At 43.2% G+C, this 17,602-nt stretch overlaps 1 protein-coding gene across 1 annotated transcript in view; it reads left to right on the top strand.

Annotated features, from left to right (window-relative positions):
- The window catches only part of PRKAR2B (protein kinase cAMP-dependent type II regulatory subunit beta), a 149,918-nt gene that overhangs the window by 61,900 nt on the left and 70,416 nt on the right, over window positions 1–17,602 (top strand). The window contains exon 2 of the mRNA XM_088480212.1: window positions 9,115–9,150. Within this exon, the coding sequence (XP_088336338.1) occupies window positions 9,115–9,150 (36 nt within the window). The remainder of the gene's footprint in view (window positions 1–9,114; window positions 9,151–17,602) is intronic.

Below are 17,602 nucleotides of genomic sequence, written 5' to 3'. Positions count from 1 at the left end.
TCTCTGCACTATTTCATCTCAGTGCTTTCCTTCCAGTGAGTTCAGCCTGTCGGCTGCGCTTACCATTCTGCAACTTAGGGGTATATTTACTAAAGTGCAGGTTTTTAGAAGTGGAGTTGTTGCCCATAGCAACCAATTAGATTCTACTTAGCATTTATCTAGCACCTTCTAGAAGATAATAATTAGAATTTGATTGGTTGCTATGAGCAACATCTCCACTTCTAAAACCTGTACCTTAGTTACCATCTGCTCACCTGTTGTGCTTCCTTACACCAGTGTGCTGTCTGCCTTAAGCAGCAAGGATTCAATCACCACTACAGTCTGCTATACCTAGCCTCCTGCATGCAGTCTCATTCACCTTTACCACCTCTGTTCAAGAACGGTTACTGACTGTTAATTCCTTCAGCTGTCATCCGCAGGCACACATACAAATAGTGTGTTAGAGACTGATCCATCCAGTACTCCTTTGCACCCATATGTACTAAGGGAATCGGTATATAATGCTAAATAGCCGCCGGATCAAATGCCGACAGCGGCAGCCCAGGGGGTCGAAATTCCAACAGCTGAAGGTAAGTACCCTAACCCTCCCCCCTAACCTCCCCCCTAGTGGTGCCTAACCCTAACCTCCCCCCTAGTGCCTAACCCTAACCTCCCCCCGTTAGTGCCTAAACCTAACCCTCCCTCCCAGCACCCTAAACCTCCTGGGGTGGTGCTTAACCCTAAGCCCCCCTCCCCCTAGTGGTGCCAAGCCGATCCCCCCTTCCCCTGCCCTAACCCTCCCGGGGGGTGCCTAACCCTAAGTCCCCCTGGGGGACACTAAACCTAACCCCCTACCCCTGCCTAAGACGCTAAGACACCCGGCAAACCTTAGTTTGGTATGCTGGGTGTCGGGATTCAGTAGTGCGGCTAATGATAGGAGTTGGGATTTCAACGCCTATCTTTAGTCCCATGTCGGGATGTAAGTGTCGGGGTATCCTGACTGCATCCTGTACTAAACTGCTAAAAGTATAGCTGCCACTCTAGCATACTACAGTAGACTTGCTCTATTCTTTCATATGATACAGTTATACTGAATGAGAAGAGTCATTCAACCTCCTAGTTTTAATCACTCTGGTTCTATTCAGTCCTGCCCTGTTGCCCCAGTTCGTGTGTGCGTGTGTGTGTCTGTCTGTCTGTCTACCATTTCAATCATGTAGATTTTCCTCAGGGGCATGCCTGATTGCCCCAATCTAATGTTTGGAGAAATAAATGTAGGTTGACAGAAAGCAGCCCCTCCCAGAGACTAGCAGACGCATGCTGCAAGGTGATGGTGCTCTTCTCTACACCCCTGGACCGTAGGAGTCTGGGTGATTAAGAAGTACTCCCATTATAGTGGGCATAAGTCCCTAAGATCCCTGCCCATAACACCAAAATACATTTAAAACAACATTCTGCAAAAAGGTAAACTGCGCATCAAACTCCTGCGACTTTTTAATAGTCACCATTAATATTAAGTTAAATACAAATATATAATGCTGCTAATATCTGTCATAAATACACCATGAGAGTAGGGAGGCTCCCAGACTAGACTTCCTATATCACATGTGGCAGTTTTGCTTTTATAAATACTTTTTTTTTCTTTAATATTGTTTCTCCAGCAAAGTGCAGTTTAATGGAGCAAAATGTTTTCCATTAGAAATGTTTTTGTGCAACTAAAATGGCCTGTGCCCAATGACCCCGTCCTCTCTGCAGTCATCATTTTGCTCTGGCATTTTAGTGGAACCAGGGAAGGTTTTGAGCTGCACCTTAGCTGTTTCAGATGAACAATAAAATAACTGGAAAGTTACAGCCCAAAGAAAGATTTTCATTCATTTTACATTAAAGTCAACATATGCAATTTCAGTGATAATTGAATGTATATTACAACCCTGCCAAAATGCTATAAACTATATTGACCTTGAACAAGTCAGTATGTCTCAATTTGTCACTACGCCCTAAGAAAAACGACACCACTAATAAGCACACACATTATCCATCCTCAACCTCTGCTATGCACCAAGAAGAGGAGCTTTCCCCTTCAAGCACACAGTGCAGATGGTAATGTATCAGTAGTCGGCTAGGAGTTTGGCCTAATTGTAATGCACAGTTAATAACACACACCATACTTAAGGGAAAAAAAACAGCTAGGAGATCCTCTCTGTGTTATAGATGTCTTTGGCGTTAATTGAATTAGCCATTGGTGTGGGTAGAAGTTCCTGTGACACTTATGTCATGTAACTAAGTCAGAGCCAGTGTCTTCAAAACTGATGTCATGATGTTTCTGAGAAGCAGAGTCACAATGCATCTACTAGCACATGGGAAGTGCACACAACCATTACTACTCATTTTTACCTCCCTCAAAGATGCATTTCTTTATGCCGACATGTAATGGAACCTATACTAATAAACTGGAACACACAGTCAAATTCAAATATGTTTTGTACATGTTTTCCGTTTAGATTTTTTTTATGTGCTGGTAGGGGTTTATGCTACAATTGAAGCAACCTCTAATTGGCTGGTCATCTATACAGTAGGCAGGAACTTGGGCATTAACTCATTGCACAACATCAGCTCGGTGTAAGCAGATGTTTTATTGGAGTGGGTTTTTTAAAAAATAATTTTAGCCAATGGATTGCATTGTATCATAAAGGGAAGAAGAGTTCAGGTAAGTAATTACCGACAATACTACACTTCAGAACAATTCAGGGGCATTAGGTGCTGGTAACATAGAACATAACTTTGAGGGCCTTATGATTATTGCAAATAAAGGTGGTCAATATAAATATCAAATAAATGTGGAGACCATTCTTATTAATACAAATATATGTAAGGACCATTATAATTATATAAACTCATATGGGGAATGCATCTAACTTTCAAACACTATGAAGTCACTGTGATTTACTTTTTTCCCAAGTACCCACAGACCAGCAGCACCAGGAACGGAGATGCCCTATGCCACTTGATATTGAGCAGAGAGCCACAGACGTTCTTTTACAGCAGGGGTGGGGAACCTTTTTCTGCAGAGAGCCATTTTGATATATATCACATTATTTGCGGGCGTGGTGCAGGCCACGCCCCTCCGTGTGACGTCACACAAGGGTGGGGCCCACAATCGGTGATTACAGCAATGCCAGGAGCATCTTGAGGATGTTCCAAAGAGCTGTAAGGGCAGCGTTGTGACCGTTTGAAGCGTCGTAAGGACGCTCCAGGCAGCAGATGAGGCTAGCAGAAAAAAAGCTCTGAGGGCCAGACCAAATGATTCCGTGGGCCTTATACGGCCCCCGGGCCTGAGGTTCCCCATCCCTGTTTTACAGCATATAATTATAACACACATGACAGATGTTACTGGCTAGCAGCTTATAATTATAACACACATGACAGGTTACTGGCTAGCAGAGTATAATTATAACACGCATATGTTACTGGCTATCAGTGTATAATTATAACAGATGTTACTGACTAGCAGCTTATAATTATAACACACATAATTATACTCTGGTAGCCAGTAACCTGTCATGTGTGTTATAATTATAAGCTGCTAGCCAGTAACATCTCTCATGTATGTTATAATTATATGCTGCTAGCCAGTAACATCTCTCATGTATGTTATAATTATATGCTGCTAGCCAGTAACCTCTCATGTGTGTTATAATTATACGCTGTTAGCCAGTAACCTCTCATGTATGTTATAATTATATGCTGCTAACCAGTAACATCTCTCGTGTATGTTATAATTATATGCTGCTAGCCAGTAACCTCTCATGTGTGTTATAATTATACGCTGTTAGCCAGTAACATCTCATGTGTGTTATAATTATATGCTGCTAACCAGTAACATCTCTCGTGTGTGTTATAATTATATGCTGCTAACCAGTAACATCTCATGTGTGTTATAATTATACGCTGTTAGCCAGTAACCTATCATGTATGTTATAATTATATGCTGCTAACCAGTAACATCTCTCGTGTGTGTTATAATTATACGCTGTTAGCCAGTAACATCTCTCATGTGTGTTATAATTATACGCTGTTAGCCAGTAACATCTCTCATGTATGTTATAATTATATGCTGCTAACCAGTAACATCTCTCGTGTGTGTTATAATTATACGCTGGTCGTTTTTAACATCAATCATAGCCCGAACATGATGGTCAACCTGACGACCGCCGTCAGGTTGCAATGTTCGGGGATGATTGATCTGCATACACTGAACGTCTGAACGTTCAGTGTATGCAGTTCACCCCGCGAGAGACGATGGCGTCGTAATCGTGCCGTCGTCTCCCGCATCGTTAAGTGGATGGGCAGCTTTAGAGTACTTAAGTGGTGGTAAATGCTTGCTATTAGCGTCCTGGTAAAAGTGATGAAGAATGTCATAAAGCAGTGTTTTTTGGAGCAAATAAGTAGTTCCATCAAATTTGGGGTGCTTGTAAATGGGTACTACCATATTTTAATGTCTCTAAAGTGCAGTTTTAGAAAAGTGAAATTCCTCCGTCATACAAGCACCTGCAATCCCAAAAACACTTGGCCCCTTCTTAGAGCACCCCCAGAAGCTGATTTTGCTAGTTTTTAAAGTTGTCCTCTCACTTTTTCAATTTTCGACCCAAATTTCAAAGGCGTTTTTTGGGGTGTTCCTGGAATTTAATTATTTTTGGGGGGGAATTGTTCATGGGGTGGGGTGTACCAAGGGTTTTGAGTGGTTTCCCAACATCTACACCCTAAAATATAGATTTTGCACTTTTTTTCACCTGCTATTCTGTGGAGAAAAATTATTGCCTATTTCAGTGTATTGACTTTCCGCATAGTCGAAAACGGACTGGAATTGAATACGGAGATAAATCAGGCGAAATTTTTTTTAAAAAACATGTGAAAATAGATTTTCGCTCCAAATTGAATACGGCCTTAAGATGGAAGCTATTTGTGGGTGGCGCATCCCATTCAGAATGCACATGTCCTAAGGACATGCCATTCTGCATTATTATATAAACAGTTGTTATCTGGAAAGCGTAATAAAAAATAAATATTTGCTACAAGCCTAATGTAACCAAGTATATAGTGAATTATATGGAAGTCTCCATAGGGACCAAAGGACCCATTTTAAAATGTATAGAGATAGGGTGAAGAGAGTATTGTTACACAGTATTTGGTAAATCACATGAATGTTCACAGGGCATTAGTAACAGATCCTATATATTAATCTCATTTGAAAACTTTGAGGTGCTTGATCTCAGTGACGGTCAGACAGGGCAGAATCCCTCCTGGCATCTCTGTTTATGCTCAAACCACCTCTCAGTCTTCTTTTGCTGTTGCTTAGGCAGAATGCCTGCTAGGTCTGGCTGCTATATTATATTTCTGCAGCTGTTGGCCCATGTCAGCTCTGCTGTGATAGTTTGGGTACCTTTGTGGTGAAATATGAGTTTCATGAGGTATCTACAGTGGTAGCGAATATACCAGTCATAAGCTGTGGGATGGGGAAAATTGCTTGTAGTGGAGGAAAGCGGCTGACGTCTCTGTCTCTTTCAGGCCTGATGTGTGGCATATTTAAGGCCTTCAAAATTAAGATTTTACTATGGAGGTAGTCTGCTAGGTCAGCGCTTTCAGGTATCCCCCTTATTCTGCCATTATATATTCTATTCTGGTCTTCTAAATTGCTAACTTGTGGCCAAACCATAAGTGACTAGTTTCTTGTCGTGCTGACATCTGCCACATAAGGTGTTTCCACCTCCAAAACTTCTGCTAATGCTGTCTGAATGCCTGCCATCATACCTTTACATTCCTCATAAGTAGCCAACATGAATTCCTGCATTAATGCACTGAGATCTGGTTCAGCTGGTGTTGATAGATTTGCCTTCACAGATTTTGGAGCTCGTATTTAAATTTTGCAAAGTGAGGTCAAGGCAGCCGCCCCGTTTGGTAGGGGGGGGGGGGGGGGTTTGCCAAACGGAGGCGTTCCCGAGTGATGTCAGTGGTGAGCTTCCGGCTCTATTAGAGCCAGAAGCTCACTGGGGCTTGCGGGAACGAGAGCCTACCACAAGGGTCTCGTCGCAAGCCCGATGATCGCGAACATCACCTGGCCGCTCGCAAAAGCTGTGGGTGGTCACCCACAGCTATGCGAGCGGCCAGGAAGCCGGATTTAAAAAAACATGTGGCCGCCCTGGTTCAGAGCGAGCGCACGCTTTTTGCGTGCGGCTCTGAATCAGGCCCATAGTCTGCAACGAGTGGCCGCTTGCTGGCGAGCAGGTCTGAATGAGCTCCTAAGGTTGTTGCTAAAGGCACACATCCACTAGACGATCAAATTGAGCGATTGACTGAGAATAATATCGTTATCGTTCAATAATCGTTCGCAAAATGTTTGAAAATCATTAAGAAAAATGTCTAAAATGACCAGCGATACGCGCTCCTGCTGGTCGTTTAGACTTCTATCATCGGACAAATATGTTGTACAACCTGATGATAGCGTCAGGTTCAACATGTTTGCAGATGATTGATGTGCCTACACTGAATGACTGCTCATTCAGTGTAGGCACATCACAGACTGACAAACGACTGCAGGATTACAATGTCGTAATCGTGCAGACGTTTGCCTGTCTTCTAGTGGATGTGTGCCTTAAGTCTCTGCCTGACACTGGTGATGGGCTGTTGGCATATTGGGTCTGGTGTGGCAGAAGCTGGGAAGTTGGTAAATTTGTTTGCACATATCGCTTTGCTATTCTTCCCCATGCTGTTTCAGACTTTTGCAGAAATTTATATTAAAAGGCCAAATGTGGAGTTGTGTTGATAGAAGAAGTGATCTACCAGGAGCTTGGCTTCTATGCAGCCATATACTCTTCATCATGGCTGATTTTTTTCTCTTCACCTAGAATTTCTATACATACAGCATACTACAAGTCAGGAGAGGAGTTTTATCCTTTACTTTGAATGTTGATTATAAAGGTGACTAGTGACTTTTCTCCTGGCTTTTATACTGAAATGATCTTTATTTCTGTCATGTAATAAGTTAAAATATGTATCTAGATTTATTTTATGGACATTCACATTTAGATTTGTATATATTGTTGCTAATACTTTTAAAATCAGTTTTGACCTATCTCACTCAAACCACAGTAATTTCATTTTCCACAATATATAACCATTTTTGCACTATATTTACCCATGCCATTTTGTCAGTAGCTTGGTTATCTCTTATAATTCAGTTAAACTATGATTACACATCTAATCAGCTCTGTTCTAGTGGACTATGGACCACAGCTTGATCACTTTTGCTAAATCTTAATTAGCCTACTAGAAATCTATATATAGCTTTGACCACAAATAATATATAACATGACTCACCCTATGTTGTTTGTCTCACTCTTACTAAGGTTTGTGAAATGTAATATTTTTCATGCAGAACATATATCTGTTACCGGCAGCTGATCTTATCTGTTTAGCTTTATGAGTGACATCTTGATACCTATCCACTTTCCTTTTTAGAGAAGCTTATGGCAAGCCATATGTTACTAGTTTACAGTTTGCGTGTTCTCTGCATTATAAGCACAGTCAGATTTTTATTGGACAAGGGGGGAGATGTATTAACCGCCGAAGCAGCATCAGCGCACTTTTCTCCCCCATGTATGATTGGGGGGCTGGATGGTAAATGAAAGGAACGCTATGCGCCCCTGTCATTATCTGCGCTGCGCTCTATAAGATAGCAGCGCTGATAGCCTGGGCAATGTATGAACGAGCAGTTCGCCTGATCGTGCTTCCCGCTGCAGCTATCGACACCTCAAGCCTGGCGATGCCCTATCCCCACAGCAGGGACAGCGCTGTCCTTGCTGCAGGGGGGCTCCAGGGCTGCACACGGGATCTTGCGATGCTTGCGAGATCCCGCGCATGATCAGTGGAGCCGGCTGGGACTGAGACACAGCGTATCAGCACTAGGCTGATGCGCTTTGAGCTCTAGCGGAGATCGCCGGAGGGGAGTCTTTTCAATCCCCCGCTCCGGCCAATAAGATGTTAATACATCGTTAGTGCTTTCAGCTTCGCCTCACGGCCGCATCAGACACGCAAGGACCGGACTGGTAACACAGTCACTTATCTTGAAAAAGGCGCCAGTGAGCGCCGAAACGCGTTGATAGAGTGACTGAGGCGACATATCCTAGCCATACCCATCCTTCCCACCTACCCCATGCCGAACACCCGGGTTTCATTCTCAGTGTGATGTAGTGGAAAGATTTGATTACATCTGGCATGGATATGTTTTCCTACATCTTTTTAATTATGCAATACATTTATTTTTTAATCATCTGATATACACATTGTGAGCTGTTTCTGTTCTCACTTACATGCTCACGTACGAGAAGGAGTAATTCATAAGGAGGACAAAGATACCTTTATATGATTCCATTCAGTCTTACTGATGTAAGCATACAAACACGGAGTTTTTGGATAACACCGTGAGAAAACGACGATCTTGTCTGAAAAGTACCTATGAGGAACAACTCCTAAGCGCAAACTTCTGACCCTCTCATTGTACACATCTGAACTTGGTGTTTCTTTTTGAGGGTTAAGTGCTGCATTGGAGTGTTGCTCCGATCATATAGTTTATTTTTTCATATATCATATAAGTGGCATTTCACTGGTGATAGACTTTTCAGTGATAATTCAGTATATGAGTGGCATTTTATTACTGATGTGAGTGGCATATTTCTACCTTACTTTTTTAAGATATTATTTACAAATGAGGTTGTGTAACCGTGAGCATCGAGCACAAGGAGTTTTGGCTGAATGTAGATTACATGCGTGCCAGCTAGACTTTTGTGGTTACATAAGATGTAACATAAAAAAATAAAAAAAAAATAAAAATATATATATATATATATATATATATATATATAAAGTTATTTTATGGAAAATGTTACATTCTTCAAATGTATATATCAATTGTAAAATTGAAGGTATACAGTAGGCATTAGCATTTAGTAATTGTAATCATAAAAATGAGAGTTCTTATTCATCTACAGATCAGAAATGTATGTTTACATTTAGTATATCAGTATGTTGTGCATGTTTATAACATAAAAGTATTAATCATATCACATATTTTATGTCTTTCAGCTCCAGTGATAAGCAGATTCGCAAGACGTGCATCTGGTAAGGTCCGATTACATTTTCAATTCAAATAACTTATAACTTTTTGAAAATGTACAGTGCATGCTTTCCTAATGTGCCTAATTGTATTAATGATTTTAGCATTATCTTTGCAGTGCTTGTCATATCAATAGACCCAAGAGGGAGTGCATAAAAATATTTATGAGAATTATTTCAAAGTATTAAGGGTAGACTCAGTTAAGCATACTGAGAACGATATCAGGTTAATATAGGAGGAAAACCTGTTTTCTTGTTAGCACCTCAACTGGATTTTAGAAAAAAAAGGGAGTTAATCCTGTTTAGATGACCCACGTAGTATAATGGTGCATACACACAAGGCCTGATTCAGAGCTGGACGCTACTTGCGCTCGCTCGTTCAGAAAAAGGGGCCGGATATTTAAATAGAGCGCTAGCTCTTTGCGGTCTATTGACGCCTCTATGTCTGAACGAGCGAACGAAACATGCGCTCGCTATTTTTTTTAAAACGTCCCCCGGCCGCTCGCATCCTACGTCATCTCCGCTATTTATTAGATTAATCGAGTACATCGAAAAGCGTCTGAACTGCTCGCAGTGCTTGTGGTAGCATTTTCCTACCGCAATCATGCGAGCAGTTCAGGCTAAAAGACAACCAAGTGACGTGGTCGATGACGCTGCTTTGTTAATTATGCACACCCTTACAACGCCCGTTTTGACTGTTTGGCACGCCTGCGTTCGGGTCACCACTCCCTGTTTTCAAGCACCTTCCCCTGTTACCACCCACAATCGCCTCATTCTGTCACTCAAATTATCAGGCATTCGCTATTTTGCGAGCACACAATTTCCGACCGCAATGACTGGTTCGCGCATGCCTATTACAACCCATACGTATGCGCAGTTGTGCGAACATCGCTCGGAGCGAACGAGCGGCCGCTTACGAGCGGCTCTGAATCAGGCCCACTGTTAGATTTTTCTTCAGATCTGAACGATAACGATTTTAAAAATCGTTCATATCTGAAGAAAAATCTGACATGTGTGCAACAATGAATGATGCGCGTTACCGTTTGTCAGATAATGATATCTGACATCTGATGTGTTTGCAATCATTTTGGACGATTTCCATTCATTTTAATACAGTCAAAAATCGTTCAATCGTTTGCAAATCGTTCATCTGACATATCTGACCGTGTGTATGCACCATTAGTGCACAAGGTTCTGATGGAACCTCGTGACTATCTGCCTCCTAATGTTTTCATGCACTACTATACATACTTTGAAAACAAAATAAATTTAAATGGACAAATATTGATAATATTCTACACATGGTAATCAATATCCTATATCCCTATTTCTCACACAGTATTACACAGATTTCTCTTCTTCTTTAGACACCTTTATCTTCCCCATTACTACCCTCTCTCGCCCTGATCAAGCTGTCTCTCTATGACCATACTCTCACTACTGCCCTTGACTCTGTTGTCCACATAAACTTACAACCATCCCCTCCTCATCCTTGGAATTATATTTACTTTCTTCAAAAGTGTTCTCTCTGTGCTGAACACCACGGGATGAAATCATGCTCTCTTTCCAACTTCCTCAACTTCAAGTTCGTTCTTTTCTATAACTATGAAGTTTCAATTGATAAACAGTTTTATTCCTTGTCCTCATCTTCAACTTGCCACTTCTCTTTTATTGTACTCCTCTGCCTCATAACAACATTTGACACACTTTTGACCTCACCTGTCTCCTGCAAACCCTCCACTCCTTCAGTCTCAGTGACTTAGCTTTCTCCTTGTTCTACTCCTACTTATCTAACCACTCTTTCTATGTCTCTGCACCCACTATTGCTTCCCCTTCCCATTAGGGTTCCTTAAGGCTCTGCTCCCTTCTCTTCTCCCTCTACACCTCTACCCTTTGTGAACTTATCAATTCCAGATGCCTCTGTTACCACCTCTAGGCCAATGATACCCAAATTTGCCTATCTTCCCTTGATATATCCCCACTGGTGCTCTCTTGTGTCACCTCCTGTATGTCACAACGCTTCCTGAAACTTTTTATTTCCAAAACTGAAGCCATGCCAGGGACTCACCTACCTTACTGTTGATACCATCTTGCTCTCCTCTGTTCACCAATTCCATTGTCTTGCTGTCTTCCTTGACCCTGCTCTATCCTACTGTTATAAAACTCCTGCACTATTGCATAAGACCCCTAGAGTCCCTCTATGGAGGGTCTTCTGCCTATAACAGCTAACCGCTGTTCCCTTAGTGTTAGAAGCACACACCAGTACTTAGGTGGCCGCCAGGTTTTATACCTCCAAACAGTAGGGACTTAGGGCCTGATTCAGACCCGGTCACAAGCGATGTGCGCTCGCAACCGGGTCGATGGTGGGTCAGTGCGAACGCGCGAGCCCCGGAGCGAGCACAAAAAGCGCTCGCTCTGGGACTCACTACAAAATGGGCGGCCGTCGATGTTGATCAACAGCTCAGCACCTTTTGTAGGTGTGGCCGGGGGGTGGCTTCACAAACGGAGGTGTTCCCAAGCGAACGCCTGCCGCTTGTGGGCGGCCTCACTGACATCACCAGTGATGTCAGTGAGAGAGCTTCCGGCTCTGGTAGAGCCGAAATCTCTCTGGGGCTTGTGGCCATGAGACCCTACCACAAGGGTCTCGTCGCAAGCCCGATGGTCGCGATGGTCTTGACCATCACGGCCATCATCATGGCCGTTCGCATCCCACAGCTATGCGAGTGGCCAAGAGGCCGCAACTTAAAAACCAAGAGCCCGCCATGATTCAGAGCGAGCGCTCGCTTTTTGCGAGCTCCTCTGAATCAGGCCCTTATTACCTTGTGATCTCCTGTCTGTTGCATAACTGGAGTAATGCAATCCTTGAAGTGCAACACAGTATTTAACCAAAGGTGAATGCAGGTAATGGACGTAAGATATGGCAATTCTCTTGAAGTGCAGCACAGTATTAAACCACAGGTGAATGCAAGCAATAGAACACTCAGATATGGTTGATATGGTTAAAACAGTGATTCCAGCAAGTCACAGGTGGGTTGCTCAGCAGATAATGCAAGCACAGGTAACACAGTGGTATACATTGGAGTGTATATCAGCCGGGTAAATGCACAGTGGTGATACACTTAGCTGAGGATTTCTACAGGAACTCTGGATCAGCAAAACATGAACAGGGACCAAATTAAAAAGCTCCGCAAAGACTATCATCGGCAGGGAATGCTGCGACTGACTGCAATTTAACAGGAGAAAGAACCAATGCAAAACCAGCTTCCTTGATTAGAGATTAATTTGCAGCTTGAGCTGCCCACAGAGTGATAGCTTAATTACAGGCTGGATGCAGCTGAAACTTCTACATCAGTGATTCCCAACCTCAGTCCTCAAGGCACACTAATAGTTCTAGTTTTAGTGATATCCATGCTTGATCACAGGCAGGTAAATCAAAATAACTTAGGTACTAATTAAGTCACCTGTGCTCAAGTATGGGTATCCTTAAAACCTGGACTGTTAGTGTGCCTTGAGGACCGTGGTTGGGAATCCCTGTTCTACATATTGACAGCTTCCCTGTTACCTAGCAACAGCCAGGACTGGAAACTACAGGACAGTCAGAAATCCCGGCAGTGGATTGTAACACCTGCTCTCCCCACATTCAGGACCTCATTCAGAGCCGGTCGCACAGAGCATGCGGTCGGTCTGAATGAGGGGAGGTCCTCCTTTGCGGTGGTAAGGCTGTGGTTTAACACCCACAGTCTTACGACCGCCTAAAATGATGGTCGCGATGGTCAAGATCATCGCGACCATCGGGGCTTACGACGAGACCCTAGGGTAGGGTCTCCCTTGTCGTAAGCCCCGGAGATCTTTCGGCTCTGTCTGAGCCGGAAGCTCTCCACTGACATCACTAGTGATGTCAGTGGGGCCGCCCCCAAACGGTAGGCGTTCCCATGGGAACGCCCCCGTTTGGGCTGCCACCCCCCCGGCCCGCCTTCCAAACGGGGCGAGCTGTCAATCAACATCGACAGCTCGCCCCCTTTGGATCGAGACCCGCTACGACCGGCGCTGTCGGTCGTAGCGGGTCTCACGCATGCGCACGACGGCGCCGTTGCCGTCGTGCGCATGCTCTGTGGGGGGCCATCGACCCGGTCCGAGCGCATCGGCGCTAACGACCGGGTCTGAATGACCCCCTCAGTCTCTTTCTCAAACCTGCTGTTTCCAACTCCGTCATATACGAGGGCTGATTAAAAAGTAATGAAACTGATTTTTTTTATTCAGAATCAACTGACTCCACAGGATATGATCATCTTTCATTCTCAAAGTAGCGTCCTTCACAATTCATTTTTTGCAGTGTTTCAACAACGATTCAAAGACGTGCAGTAGACTGTTTTGTGACATAACTTTTAGTGTTGCAGCTGTGGCATTTTTTACTTCATGATCTGTTCAGAACTTCTTTCCGCACAGTTGTTTTTTCAGGGTTGGGAATGCCCAGAAATCACAGGGCACTAAGTCCGGGCTATATGGAGGATGTTCCAGTGCTGTCCCATTAATTTCAGTCAGTGCTGCCAATGCAACAGCAGCAACATGTGGTCGGGCATTGTCTTGGAGCAAGAACCACTATTTCTTTAGCAAATGTGGTCTTTTCTTCCTCATGGCTCCACACAAATGGGTTTTCAGGACATTTGCATAGTAGTTACCATTAAGTGTCTGTCCATGGGGAACCCAGTGCTGTAGGATCATACCGTGTGCATCAAAGAACAGCAGAAGCATGACTTTACATGCCAAAGGAATCACACACAATCTTTTGAGCGGAGGCGAATTTACGTGTTTCCATACATACTGGACTGTTGTTTGGATTCGAGAACATAATGACGAATCCACGATTCGTGACACGTCACAATCGATGTCAGGAAATCAGGTATCCTCTGTGACATTCAAACAGTGTTCTTGCACGATTCAACTCGTCAGCTCATCTGCTCTTCTGTGAGATTTCTCGGTACCCACCTGGCACACACGTGATGCATTTTCAGTGCCTTTGTCACAATATGCTGAACCCATTCGAATGAGATGCCAAGTGAAGCCAAAAGTTGGCTTAAAGTTAAACTTCTGTCATTTTGCAACATCTCCGCAGATCTTCCACTAGTTGTGACCAAGACTACGGCAGTCCAACCGCAGGTTCAGACACATCGATGTATGAGCTTCACAATAACCAGCATAGCGTTGCCATGTCTGCCTATGGGACAGAAAAACAGAGGTCGTCTCATTACTTTTCAATTAGCCCTCGTATCTAAGATCCGGCCCTTCTATCCTGGAAGCTACTAAAACTCATACTCATGCCATCATCATCTGTCTCCTAGGCTACTGTAATCTAATTCTCTGTATCCTTCCCATCTCCCTTCTCCCCTTTTTCAATCTATCATTATCTCTGCTGCCAATCACTGACTCACTCAAAATCAAATTCAAAATTATTTTTTCCATGTAGACAGCTCTCAGCCACAGTGCTTCTCCCAACATCTCCAGCCTCATTGCTACTAACACCCTGACTCAGCATTGTAACCAAGTCGGGTTGCTGGCGTCAGGATTCTGAGCGCAGGGATCCTGAGTGCCGGCATTCCGTACCCAACCCCTCTGCACTCCCCAAATTTGCTCCCCTCACTCTGTTTGTGTCTATCCCTATCCCCTTTAGATTCTGAAATATGGGCCTGATTCAGACCCGGTCGCAAGCGCTGAGCGCTCGCAACCAGGTCGATGGTGGCCCAGAGCGCATGCACACGACGGAGCTGGCTCCGTCGCGCGCATGCGTGAGACCCGGATAGCGACGGGCAATCCGTCGCTCCAGGTCTCGCACCAAATGGGGGCGTGCTGTCGACGTTGAGTGACAGCACGCCCCCTTTGGTGGGCTGCCGGGGGGGTGGCTGCCCAGACGGAGACGTTCCCATGAGAACGCCTACCGTCTGGGGGCGGCCCCACTGACATCACTAGTGATGTCAGTGGGAGAGCTTTCGGCTCTGTCTGAGCCGAAAGCTCTCTGGGGCTTGCGGCAACGAGACCCTACCACAAGGGTCTGGTCGCAAGCCCGATGGTCGCGATGGTCTAGACCATCGCGACCATCTTCCTGGCCGCTCGCTATAGCTGTGGGTGGTCACCCACAGCTATGCGAGCGGCCAGGAGGCCGTTCTGAAAAAAAAAAAAAAAAGACCGGCCCTGATTCAGAGCGAGCGCTCTGTCAGAGCGACCGGCTCTGAATCAGGGCCTATGTTTATCGCAAGAAATCTCTGTCCCTGCGAATCCTCTCCGCACAGTTCTTGTTTTGTCTAGTGTTAGCGCTCATGCGCCAGGGCCCCCCCCACGCGCTTGTGCGTACGCCACCTCCCATCGGTCGACTACCCTTACCAACACTAAGCTGACACCTGCACGGTGATCTGGTGAGCTCCTCTGTGTCTCTGGTAAGCTGATCACCAGGCTCCTGCACTGTGACCCCGGCATCTGGTTTGTGGTGTAATCTGAGATGCCGGTTTACAGCACAAGTCAGATGCCAGGGTCACAAAGCAGGATCCCGGCGATCAGCTGACCAGAGGCACAGAGGAGTTCACCAGATCACCGACCACTGTGAATTAGCAGTGATAACATTCACAATCGTAGTCATTGCAGGCTCTGTGGAGTGTGACCAAAAAGAAAAAATTAAAACCTTTCTTTACACAAGTGTGGCAAAAGAATCCATTGATTTTATTTCTTTCTACACCTCAAACTTCGTAAAGTAAGAAGTATTAAAATAAAAACAAACGTTTCAGGTCAGGGGTTTCTCTTTTAGGGATTTTAATTTTTAAACCTTTTAATAGTTAAAACATATTTGGTAAGCATTATATAGTTAAAACTGTTTCATTCCCACATTAATACTGTATTTTCTTCTGGATTCTTTATGAAAAGGAGCACCAGTGGTAAACATGTCAGCTTTCTATTAAGTTCAAGAGCAGAGTTATAAAAATGATAGGAAAAAGGACAAACCCAATACTGCACCCACGTGACAATTTTTGCCGTTCTATGTGTAACTTTAAGAAAATATTAACAAGAGAAAATATATGTCATAGGAAGCTGAAATTTGGCTGAACTCTCTAGCTGGTTATGCTGGAGTGTATGTCTAAAATGTCATCAAAATTGGAGGTTATGGGTTACATGGCATGGTCAAACTGGCATGGAACGGCACACTAATTAGTTAAATTATGTCCCATGATGGCTTTATGTAAATGACTAAAGGTCATTATGGTGAGAAGTGAAAATATTATAAAAATGAGACTAAAAAATGAAATCAATAAATATAGGTTAATAAGTAAATATTCCTTTGAATTAAACTTGAGGTTATAATTGAAGTCATCTTACAGGGAGCAGAAAATGAGTGCTCTTGAATATATCTAGTCCTTATAGATCCAGGCTATCCTGCATATCATGTTGATTTCTAGTGTTTATGGGAAAGTATTAATCAGCATATAATTTCTATTTTCTTTTACTTTTGTCATAAAAAGAATGGCAATTCCTTATGAGTTAATGCGACTGCCATCTATCACAGGAAAATATTTAAAATGAGATCTGCAATTTATTTTTCTCTAATGAGTTATTCCCTGGGATATCCATGAACTGACATTTTAATATGGTATATTAATAAACAGAATTTCCCTCTTGACCCGCTACAAAGGATAATACAAATATTTTGAATTGTTATTTGAGTTTTGCATTTCAAAACAAGTTAACTTCCTTCCAATAAAACATGTTTTGCCAATCGAGCCATCTGCACGTTGCTTTTATTCCAAGAATCTTCATAACAACATCCCTGTGTATGTTATGATCATTTGCATGTTCTGAGATAATATGGAAAAATGAACTGTTCTTGCAGGAATATGGCCCTGTAAAATGATACATAGTCACAATCTGATTTTTCAGGACACATTTGCCTTAATCTTAGCTCAGTGATTGCTAAATATAGAAGAGTGGATAAAGTTCTAATTAGATCTAAGTGAATGTAAAATTGATTTTGCAAGCCATTTCACTTGGTATCTCTACAGAGAACCGGGTAACTCCTGCACATATCAGCTTTTTCTCTGATTACAGGCATATTGATATCGTTTGATGCTGTCATTGTTTTATTTGTCAGGTTATGCTTTGTTATCGCAAATCAGGGTGTGTAAATATATTCAAATGGTAAATTAGCAGCTCCTAAAATATTCAAATGATTACTACGTATCCATAGAGTGGCACATACAATGTCTGTCGTGCTGTTACATTTGTATGTACTGTACATGTACATCCATGTATAGATGGATAAATATACAAACAAACATAAAAAATTACATTTGCACCAAGAGGAGAAATTTAGCAGAAGTAACATTTAATTGAAGTACGGTACTCCCCTTTCACTAATGCTACATCTCACATTATTTCCCAAGTGGCAGAAAATGTTTTCATGTAGAGCTACTTATGTGTC

This window comes from Taudactylus pleione, unplaced genomic scaffold, assembly GCF_031769625.1.
Source record: "Taudactylus pleione unplaced genomic scaffold, aTauple2 ptg000251l, whole genome shotgun sequence".
Classification (NCBI taxonomy): domain Eukaryota; kingdom Metazoa; phylum Chordata; class Amphibia; order Anura; family Myobatrachidae; genus Taudactylus; species Taudactylus pleione.
The sequence above is the reverse complement of the archived record's forward strand: the minus strand, read 5'-3'. Positions and strand labels throughout refer to the sequence as shown.